This window comes from Lepeophtheirus salmonis, chromosome 4 (assembly GCF_016086655.4).
Source record: "Lepeophtheirus salmonis chromosome 4, UVic_Lsal_1.4, whole genome shotgun sequence".
NCBI classification, from domain to species: Eukaryota; Metazoa; Arthropoda; class Copepoda; order Siphonostomatoida; family Caligidae; genus Lepeophtheirus; species Lepeophtheirus salmonis.
The window spans coordinates 22,176,854-22,189,124 of NC_052134.2; the positions used below are offsets into that span (position 1 = coordinate 22,176,854).

The 12,271-nt window shown below is 32.3% G+C and overlaps 1 protein-coding gene across 2 annotated transcripts in view; it reads right to left on the reverse strand.

Annotated features, from left to right (window-relative positions):
* Positions 1 to 8,518, reverse strand: part of LOC121115661 (potassium channel subfamily K member 18) — a 28,800-nt gene extending 20,282 nt beyond the window's left edge. For both annotated transcript variants that reach the window (XM_040709759.2, XM_040709760.2), the window contains exon 1: positions 7,902 to 8,518. In XM_040709759.2, the coding sequence (XP_040565693.1) occupies positions 7,902 to 8,367 (466 nt within the window). In that variant the 5' untranslated portion in view covers positions 8,368 to 8,518. The remainder of the gene's footprint in view (positions 1 to 7,901) is intronic.
* Between the last annotated feature and the right edge of the window lie 3,753 nt (positions 8,519 to 12,271).

Genomic DNA, 12,271 nt, shown 5'->3' on the forward strand with positions numbered 1-12,271 from the left:
TACTTTCAACGTTATAGAAGACTAGTTGGAGTTAGTTATTGCTCAGGGTAATTAGGTGTCGAGACCACAAGGACAGACACACTTTGCTCATTTAATTTTTTAAATTTAGTCCTTTTCTTTTCCTTTTGAGAATATTTTAGCATCCAACGTAAAATCTGCTTTTGTAAAAAAAGTATGACTCGATTAGCTAAAGCTACCCATTCCAGTTATTACATTGTGCCTTTTATATGAGGAAGTCACACAGTTTTGAGAATATTAAAGCCACAATAAAAAATGATGCCTTCTCAAACATGCAGACAGACAGAAAAACATTGTTCTATTAATACAGATTAACTAGTAAGGATCACTAATCAGTATTGTAGATCCGATAAATCCCAATTCTTTCTTTAAGCATAAATATATAAACTGCAAAAGAATAAGAAGCAATAATGTGACTTTCGTACTGAGCTACACAATATCTCCCATTTCTTGGTACTCCCACATCATTCTTTATGATACTAGAATTTTTTTCGAATGTATAGGATCCATCACTTATGGTTGAGAAAAGAACAAGAAAGTTAAGCCAAAACAACAGTATTCAGGGTTATTTTTTCGAGAGCATTATTATGCATAACTTTTTTGGTTTTTGCATGTACGAAACAAATCTTGGTAGATTTGTTTTTCTTTTTACAATACCAATAAATGCTCTAAACTACTTTTTTTTCTTCAAAATTAGTGCAAACAGTTATTTACAATTGTCTTTGCATATTTTGACTTGGCAATTTATTTGACGAGAATAAAAGATGGACTCCGTATGTAGAATTTCTTTTCGTACATATATGTTGTTATACCATTTTATATAATATACCGAGGTGCTATATTAACCTTATACTCACCTTCGCGGAAGGTGTACAAATATTAATAGGAAATAGAATTACCATTGTCCAAGTGATTTTCTGCTCTCCCTTTGGGCCGAGCAACACTAGTTAAACCCTTTGCTAGTAAATATATATATATCATTTTACTATGTCGATTTTTATTAGAAAAAGTAAATAATTGTGATACAACAAGAGAGTTTAGTTCCGATGGAATAATAACTTTAAAATTAGATGTTCTCTGTAATAACACATCAGTCATTCTAGAATTAACACCTATCCTTAAAAAGTAAGGATCGGATATCTTTTATTTGCAATTTATAAATCCTCACCACCTACAAAGCTCACAACGTATTCTTCACCCTTTTCAAAAAAATTACATTTACCTCTCAAAATCAGCTTTTATCTAAAATCTCCAAGAAAAAAAATGAAAAAAAAGAACCTTTTTTCCACAATTTAAGTTTTTTTTTTTAATCGCAGGTCGTATCAAATTGCAAATTGGGTTACTGAGCTTATAAAAAAGAATCAATAGATTATAAAAATCCAACCCACGCACTATTTTTGATTAATGATAATGATAAAAATGAGAAACTTTAGTGCTTGTCTTTTTATTCATAAGTCTCATTACATATAATTAAGGTAAGTCTCCACTTTTGTGTAGTTGTATAGTTCTAAAAATATATAAACAAATTTCATATAATGAAATGACTTACAAATTGCATGACGTTAATTAAAAAAAAAAGTCATCTTTTATCACCCTCCTCACTTCCCATACTAACTTTTTTACAGACCGAACAAAATAGTAAAATACGTTACTACTTGCAATCATTCCAAGCTATATTCATTATATTAAGTATTTTTATGCTATTTCATTTCAATTTAGTAATTTAGTTTGTTTATATACTTATTTGTTGTCATGTTTAACCAAATTTTGTTGTTTTTGCAACAAAAAATATATTCAAAAAATCATTAGTGGCAAGGATGTTTTCATCATAGTTTTGCAAATACAGTCAAACCAAGTCTAATTATGACCTCATTTTAGTATGTCACTGCACTAAGTTTCTAGTTCCAACACATAAATTTCCTAACATAAAAAATGTATAAAACAAATGCCTGCAATCACCGGCCAGCGGTGATACAAATTATTATATAGCTACTGTTTTAAACTTTCATGAACTGTTGTGAACATATCAAAGATGGAGCGATCGTTTATAAACTTATAGATAGGGTTGTGAATTCTAAGTATTTTCTGCATAAAAAAAAAAAATACACCGAAAATTAAAATGGTGACACTGGCAACTCGAAAAATGTTTGTTATTGGATCATCATAGCTGTCATGACATATCATTAAATTTACTGCGAGCAGCTGTGAGATGAAGGAGATGCACACACGTCCTACAACGTATCAACCAACGATATATGCAGAAATTACTTCATTTTTAATCCTCAATTATTCACAGTGTTTAACCTGGACTTACACTTATGACTTTAAAATAAATCATCAGCATTACTCTCTGCCATTCATTCTTAATCCTGCACAATTTTTTGTAATTACATGCAATCTCCTCAAGAATGAAAAAAATAATGGTGATAATAAGAGGTGAATAGAAACAAAGAATGAATGTTGAAGAAAATAAAAAGAGAGGGAGTGCAGTATTACCTTTATTGTATCATGCAACCCTTCCTCCGAAAATAAATAATTAAAAGGCCCAAAATGATCTGTTATTTAGCCAAATAAGACAATCATACAAACTGTCATGTATCTCTAATATACTCCCAGACTATTACCATCACATTATTTCTTAAACATATTTAAAATCACTTACAAATATATATTTCGCAATATTAAAATCTACATAGTATTTCATTTGATACTTTGTTATAATATTACTTAGTAATATTCTATTAAAAAAGTAGCTATAAATTTGTATTTCTATATGATAGCCGAAATTTGGTCATATAAATAATAAAATGGCCCATATATATTATATAAACGACGAGGGATCAACAAGATATTGCATTCCTGTTTATTTTTGTTTTGTATTTTTGGAAAGGGAGTATACCTAAGTACTTTTACCTATTACTTTGTTTATTAGACAAAAATATTACATTATGGAATAGCCATGACGTGTCAAGAGAGGAGAGGGGATTGACAGCTGACAACAGAATCCATAGGGTATTTTTGTGTTAGTGAAGTAACGCCGTGGTAGAAGAGAGACAGAGACATGGAGAGAGCTATAGGAAGAGAGAATGGAAATACATTTTTATTTTGGTCATATGTATATTACACTAACATAATGATTGACGACCCTTCTCTGACGCACTTCGCTTGTCTTTTTTCATTCTTTATCAAATATATATTGAAGAAAAAAGAAAATAAGCAATCAGGTGACTTTTTTATTGAGCTACGCAATATCTCCAATTTCTCCTCCAAAAATTAGTTTCCATATAGATTTAATGATATCAACTGATGGCAAAATTATATATTATTTCAAATTATGCAAGTAACAGCCAAATTAATTAAAAACTGACTGCATTATTACAATAATATTGATCATCCAAAAAATTACTTATAGCTTTTTAAATCTGATTTTATCAAATTGTTCAAAGAAAATTTGTCAATAATTATTGATTTTTTGCCATATTAAGTTGTTTTATTTTTTACAATTGTTATATAATTTTTTTGGCTGTTGGAATTTGATGTTAAACAAAGAGCCAGTTACAAATACCAGCATTGTTAGGATTTTTTCAAAGGAGAACAGAGGAAGGAATTGGGGTTAAAAACTTTTCTAATTTGTTTTGAAATTTTTTTAGAAGAAAAAGATATGTTTTTGGATGTAAAAAACGTTTGACATACAAATTTTGCGACTAACGTCTAATTAAGTACCAAATTTTTTGCCATCTTTTGTCTCCCCTTCTACCATGAACGTATTTGCTATACACTTGTACAAGTGTTTTTATATATTTTCGACAGAACAATAACAATTTAATACATGATTAAAAAATGTTAAAATTATAAGACTCCTAGGTAAAATAGTAAACAAAAAATAACAAAAATACTATAGGTAGAATGGTTGACACCTCAGCTGTTCTAGTATTAACCCACTATCCTTATAAATTACGACTCGTATTTGCAATTTATAAGCCCTCTTCCCCTCAAAATTCACTTTGTAAACTCCACCTTATTTCAAAAAATTACATTACCTCTCAAAATCAGCTTTTATCTAAAATCCAAAAGAAAAGTTGAAAAAAAAACTTCAGCTACATATAATATCTATGGTACTAGGAAAAGTACCATAGAGAAAATTGCCCTGGAGAAAATTGCCGTAGAGAAAAATTGTCAGTTAGGAAAATTGCCCGTATTTTGTACAAACTTCCTGATAAATTAGAACACATTATAAATTCGCTTAATAATATTACTGACACATATCTAATCATAATTGTTTGTTCCATACCCCTAGGGTGGACATTCAAGTGTGAGTAACATTATATCAATACAATTGCCTTCAAATTTTTCATATTCAATCCAGTCTTCTAAGAAATGGATCGAGAGGATTTGTAAGGAAAGAGGGTGGGGGTAAATAGCTTACGGCCTCTTAAGATATGGTTGAATACCCTCCGTCCTCGGATTGGCCCGGCGGTAGTTAAAGGGCTACCTTGTATGTATGTGATGCAATTGTGGTTGTTTTTAAGGATCCAGGGGTACCATTTAGTACCCGTGCAACCCGATGGTATGCAAATATTTTTGATATTAGAAGGTGTTACTTGGATTTATGTGATGCCTTTGTGGTGGTTTTAGACCATCTCACACTACCCCCCAGATCCTGGAAACCTGAGGGCTTACAACTACTTGGTGATGTTAGAGGGGTTCCTTGGTTGTATCAGACACTAACCCCGGAACTGCCTTGAACAAACAAACAAATGTAATTTGATTTTTGTTATTATTTACCATGAAGTTTGAACAATTTTCTCCAGGGCAATTTTCTACACTGGTAATTGTCCTCCACGGCAATTTTCTCAAGAGGAATCTTCCACGGGCAATTTTCTCCAGAGCAGTTGTCCAGGCACGAATATAATATATATTAGAAGACCTTTTGGTGAAAATTCTACACTAAAGCAAGATAGACAGATATTTCTCAAAACTTAATGTGGTGGACACTGGTCTTGTACTTATCTACAAATTATCGTCGATATCTATAAACAAATTATTCATATTAATCTATTGAAGTAACTACAAATTTCATTTAAAGTAGCCAAACTTGATGGTTTTGATAAAAAAAAGATACATTGATAGATTTTATTTAAAAATAATTATATCAGGGTCAATATCAGCTCTTGATCAAATAAAGGTTTTAAACTATGCAACAAATCTTTGGGATCCTTATTAACCCCTGAATTTTGAATTCAAAGCCTAAAATGGACTTAAATATTTCGTAAAATATGTTTCACTTCAATTATTAGTAAGGATTCATTTTGTTGTTTTTTCTATTATCGGCAGAAGTATTGAGATAAATAATTCATTTTTAAAAAAATCTATTTTAGTTTTTGCAATTAATAGTTGTTTTATGACGTTAATTTGTCACTTTAGTGTTATTTTTAGCTAATGTCTGTGCCAAATACAAATGTAATCTAGAAATATGTAAAAATGCAGTTTAAACATATATTTGAATGTATTTCATAACAGAATGGACCGATGAAATTATGATTTGGAAAAGCACTGACTGAACAAAAGTAATATTTATATGTGATTAGTTTATTAATACTAATAATAGCTCAATATATTATAAGTATTTCGTAGGGGCTATCGGAACCAAGGCTTTGATCAAGCTAAAATAGAACCCTCCCGTGAAAGATCTTGTCTCGTGCTTCTCAGAAGAGAATTTTTTTTTTCAAACCCAGAAGCATAACTTGAGGAAAAATAAATGGTAAGGAACAAGACCTTATAACATCCCTGGGATCATAAAGGCCAAGAACCCACAGCTAGTTATGGTTCACGGCGTTGTTAGCAGTGAGGGTCTCGTTATGATGCCCTTCTTCTTCAAGTGATTTAATTAATTCAATGACAAATTTATGTTATATTGACATTTTTGATAAAGAAAAAGACATCTTCCACAACTTTTTTTATAATCCTTGTTGGGACAGATAAATATTGAGAATCTTTGAAATCTTACTAATTAATTACATATTTAGTTAAAACTCAGAAATTAATGAAGTATCACTAACAAAAAATTGAATAAGAAGAAGATTTGGCATTTAAAAAGTAGCAAACAGTAAATAATCAATTACCGTTTTATATTAACGTCAACAAAAAGATACTGTTTCAGGAATGTTTCTATATTTACTCTAAATAGATCTGTCTTTGTTATAAGAATCCCTAATCATTGCTAAATAATCGAGTTTATTTCACTTTAGCATAAGTAAGAACACAATGCAAGACTATAGAAAAAGTAAGATGTACCACTGTTGTGTCTTCCCTATTTTTTTTTCTCTTTAAAAAAAAACGAAATAGAAAAGATAAGAAAAAACAGCGGTGCACCTTACTAAAGAAAGGATGGATCTACATTTTCTCAGATTCAGACCTTTAGACGTAAATATTGTGATACATTTTGTGCACCCAAACTTTCGGATCCAGATTTGAAACCAAAATTAGACAGATACTTGTTTCAAATTTTATAAGTATTTTACCAAAAGTTCAGACCTAAATAAAATAGGATCTGGATTAAGGTTACATTTTTACTGATGACTGATACCGAAACAATGAATAACCCAATGTTATCACTATTAGAATTTAATTATTAGTTATTATTCGAATTAATTTTATAATATTATTAGACATGTCGTTACTCATAGCGTATCTCGCAGATTCTCTTCCGGAAAGGAACAAAAAAAGGTCCAAAATCAGTTGGTAGCTAGCCAATTCCTCCTAACTATGAAACTATTATTACATAATACTTGATAATTGTTGACATTTAATTCGAATCCAAAACACTGATCAGAAGAAAAGAAGAAGAAACATCGTCAGGTGACAATCAATTACACTTTAAATTTTTGTCTTATGGAGGTAAGACCAATGTGAAATAACCACAAGCACTTTGTTACCTCACTAATACAAAAATATACAGTGTATTTTGTCGTGTCTTCTTTTCTCCTAATCAATGTTCGGAACGGTGATTGGTTGAATTTGAACTAGCACATTTGAAGTTGTGAACAATTCTCAACAACTATTGAAAAATAGACAGATAAATGATTTTGGGACTTTTTTTAATTTCTTTTCGGGAGAAAGGTTGAGTGATAGAATAAAGGTAACAGCGTGCACAACGTATCAGTTTATGTAGATGTATCACCAAGCAGTAAAATGAATATTGTTAAAGATGCTACGTTCAATAAAGATAATTTCTTAATGTCTAAACTAATATTCAGTAATAATATTAGCTTTTTAAGACCCAACAATGACTTGGGGTTTTTTTAAGATCCTTAAAAAGTTCGGGTTCGGGTTTCGATCTTTTTGGATAATATAAGTTTACTTATACCGTACCTCGGTACTTCGGAGCTTGGTCAGCGAATCGTCCTATCTCTACGTTCAACTATTTTAGTAGTCTTGCTTTGTGATTCTTTGTTGACGTTCTTATACATAAGTTCCTTTGAGTCATGCACATTATATTATTATAATAATAGTAGTATTTACTCTAAAACAGTGGTTCTTAACCTGAGCTCGATCCAATGTTAGGAGTTTGGTGCGTCCGTCTCAGGGTTTTGGCGGAGGTCAAAACACAACTGATTTGTGATAACACGCTCCACTTGACCAATTAAAAAGGGTTCGTTGAATATTCATATGGAACTAGTGGGGTTCAGATTAAGAACCAGTGTTCTAGAAGGTGGAACAAAAATAGGAAACATACTAAATATTGAACGATTTTTCTGTTTTTGAGGTGTATAAATACCCCAGGGAAATAAGATAGTCTTAAATATTATTCATCAGTTGAAGAAATGGAAAATTAAGATAAAATTCAAATGTGTTCAGAATTTATTCTTATTTATCATTCCTACCTATCGTAGTAAATACCGTCATGGAGTACATCAGAGCAGCACTGAAGGTCCACACCTCCACCCCAACATCTGTTCCCGTATATCCAGCCTTAACACTTTTTACAACATCATTTTGAAAGTCTTTAATAAGGATCTCAGCCCTTGCTACCCATATTCTACTGTAGATTGTATTTGTATCAAGTGTCAGATTCCATAGGTAGAAAGCAAACTTTGTCCTAGTGGCTTTTGCTCTTTCAGCCAGCTCCTTCCGTGATCCTAACTCCAAGGATCTAAATATAAATGCTCCAATGATCATGTAAATCCCGATGAGAACACAAACACCCACTTGAGTAAACAAAAATGCAATCACTTTACGGATCCAGTTTTGGAGTTTTTGGCAGCAGGTATAGGAACGAGTCCTTTTGTAATAGTATCGCGGAGTCAGATCCCTTTCACGAGCTGATATCTTTGGATAGTTTGTGTGCATGATGTAGAAGGGAGGGATTTCATGCTGCGAGCCACATGTGTAAGCATGTATATGTTCACTTATTTATGTATAGACAAGTTTTGATTATAAGTATTAACGAAATAATCACGGGTGAACTTTACAAGATTAAAGTGTAATTACATCTCTTGGGTATGCATTCGAACCCCCTCGTAATAACAATAATAAAAATAAAATAAACTTTCCGCTGATGCGTCTTAAGTATTAACGTGACTGAGCGAAGCAAACTTTCTCATTGCGTTTGTTCATTTTTCTACTTCCATTGAGTACATTATATGATGGTCAAAAGGGAATTAATTGACCATTAAAATAGCTGCTAACTGACATATATAAAATATTGTTATTACTTAGGGATCAAAGATGAATCATCACCCCTTAATTACTATTTTTAGAGGCAATTGTCAACATGACTGATTCATTTTTTATACACATTTTTTATGAAGGGAATTGCGATAACGCCTACTAATGATTTATATACGTACGTTGAGTATAGTATAAACAAAAAATTGAAAAATTATCAATTTCATCTTTCACGGGGAGCTCCAAAAATGCATTAACGTTTTATTTAATGATCCTAAAAGTTATATATAGTAGTATAGCTTAGTCCTGTCTCAATTCTTATTTATTCATCCATTACTCGATCTGTCGATAATTGGGACTGGTCCTTAAGACTGGCAGTCCTTGAAACCGCTCCTAAGCTTTAGGTCTTTGGAATTTTTCCTAAAACTGTCGAAGGTTTATTCAACCAAGTAAGATATATTGGATATGTATTTATATCAAAATACATATATTGAAAAAAATATACCTTTTTTCATTATAACACGAACATATTATCAAGTGCTCCATTAAAATCTGAAGATTTTGAATTTTAAACTTCAACGAGATAAAATTTGTTAATTAAACAATAGAATTTCAACAAAATTAATACCATAAATAGAGCGTTTCTCTCATAATCATTAATGTAGCCGCCCTTGGCAGTAATGATAGGTATCAGGGGTAGGAAGAAGAACTGGCAACCGCAGAGGATGTAGTCTCTTTCATGGCGTCCCAGTGCTGGCTGACATTGGCTTTTATAGCCTAGGTGTTTGGAAGACGGACACGGAATCCCTTCCCTCGACATTCACCCAAAAGATGTAGTCGAGGGTGTTGGCCTAAGAGCAATAGGAGGCAAAAGTTTTTGGGGTAGAAGGGAATGGTGTTGGCCAACCATTCTGGTGTATTTTTTGAGGTGAGTGCAGGCACACCATCCTCCTAGAATACTATATCTCCATCAGGATAGATTGCCTGGACACGGCAAAAGTTTATCCACCAAGGCAGTCATATAGTCGGGCCCTGTGAGCCAGTAATCCATCGGAAACCACACCAGAGAGCTTGCCTTGCCATCAGATATCACAAAGCTCAAGGCCATGCCGGAGGCAGAGTGCTTTGTGGTTTCTAAGTGCCCTCATTGATTCATCAACGTCTCCAAAGCATATGTAAATACCATTCTGCCTGTACTCCAGCACTCCAGTGTCAAGATTGAGAAATTTGTCCATCGTGTTCAAGTGTCATTTTCTGGACTTGTACGTAAGCTACAGAGCTCGAGTTTGTTATGTTTTGTAACGAATTGTTTATGCTTTAATATATCGGAATATGAATTTTTAAAACCTTCAACCATAATTAATTATTGAATTTTGTAAGTGTCTATATTTCAACGCACCAACCGGTACAGAACCCAAAAAAATCATTAATACTAAGGATCCTATATTTTAATTGTAGGCTTGAATTGAGTTCAAAAGAATTCTGTGTAGTTGAACTGGACTCATTGAAAATATTCAAGCACTTGTTGCTTAAACCAAAAGCTTCCAGTATAAGGACTTTTGCCCTTCAGGTAGTCATCGAATGTGGACTCAAGTAAATTTTCCCATAGAATCGGATCCATATGAACCCATAATTGATGTCATTTGGCCATTGGTCTCAGTTTTGTTTTCGAATAGTTCTTATTTTATATGTTTCTGTGAGAAATTTACTCTCAACTGGATTATATTATTTTTCATATACATAATATTTTATATTTTACATTGTCCAACTTATAATAATTATTCATGCACTACAACTTTTTTATTTATTTATTGTCTGATGTGACCAGACATCATTAATGAAATATCCAAGGTTGTTTTTAACACTTATGATCTATTTTCTATGTTTTGATACTTCAAAGTGTTATCTTGAAGCAAGTGATTTTGAGTCAGAGCTGTGAACTGAACCATTCAATGGTAAACCTCTTTTTTATAACATGCTTAGTGAAATGGGTAAATAATACAGGGAGCAGGGATCACATTGTCGCCTACTTTAAACCTTGATAACTGGAAGACGACATTATCAAATAAAAACCCGGTTACCAAATAGGAAAGCTATTCTCGTCAGCTGACAATACGTAGTTCAGTTAGCATCATGCCGTCATCATATGAGGAGATAAAGAGCCATAAGTGGAACGAGGAGCTTTCAAGGTCCGCCGTAGTCATGGCATTGGTTAATAATAGAGGTGAAATCACCAATTCAACGATTGCTTCAACCTTAGGACTGTTCAGCGTATCCGTAAGAAGCTAAAGGACACCTGGGATGTTGATGCCATCATAAAGAGGGCACCTAGGGAGGAGGGCGCCGACAGGAAGGTCAGGGACACCGACTTTGTCGACAAGGTGAAAAAGACTTGATAAAGGTGTTTATATAATACTCATTAAATTTTGGGTACAAAATTAGAACACATGAGGTTGCGTGTAACATATAACATAATGGCTACAAAAAAATTAGAATTTTTTTAACAAAATTTATTAATTTAAATTTCACATTACAAAAGCAATACTTAAATCATCCAAAAATAATGATAAAAATGTTCATAGGATCACATATAGACAATAGTAAAAAAAAAAAAAGAAGTTCAATACACAAATTTCAGCACTCTTTTTTAAATATAATTAACCAATATTCAATTCTTATCAAAACTGTCCATCATTGATATTGATCTTCTCAATCCCTTGAGGTATTGCCATTCTATTAGTCCTTGCTGCGTGCATAACTAACTGTATTTTGGCTATGAAGGCTTTTTTCTTGGTAACTTCTCGCTGTTGACATTTGCCAATCACCCTTCGTGATTATACAGTTACATATTTTCTGTATTATCTTCCCCATTCTGTTAATTAATTACCACAAGTAAAGACATACAAATTTTGTATGAATTTTCAATTGACAGGAAGTGCAGTATTTATTCCCCGTTGCTAACCAGGTATTATCAAAATAAATAAAGAATTGCAAATTTTCAGATTTCAGGAGTACACTGAAAATTATTGAAAATAAAATGTTGATAAAAAAGGGATAATAATCTATTATATAAATCTGGGGTTGTATAATATCCTCGTTCACTAAATAAGGGTTAAGTTACTTGACTTGGGGTTGTGTATTACTTGAGTAATTAATATAATGACTCGTGACTCAAGTCATCCCTGGGGTTACGGGTAATGAACCGTGAATATAAATGACTGTGACTCGTAGAAGATTAATTAGTGTTTTATGTAAAACCGAGTTGAAAAAAGAAACTAAAAAGATATACAGTTCTAAGTCTTTTTAATAAAAGGAATCAAAAATTCCCAAATTCATATCCGTGCTTCCAACTCCGTCTCAGATAAGAATATAATCAATCCAGTTCGTTAAGGCGATGTCATCCATTCTAAGTATATCTGAAACGTCTGATTTTGGTTAAATCCTTCTCTGGATTCTAAATCCAGCCAAGCATCGTATGAAGTCTCTCCGAGTCAATGCCGTTTCAACTCATCAACTTGGAAATCATTTCAACATTTCCTGGTTACCCACATTGTAAATATTGTGGATTCCCTTACAGGTGCATAGC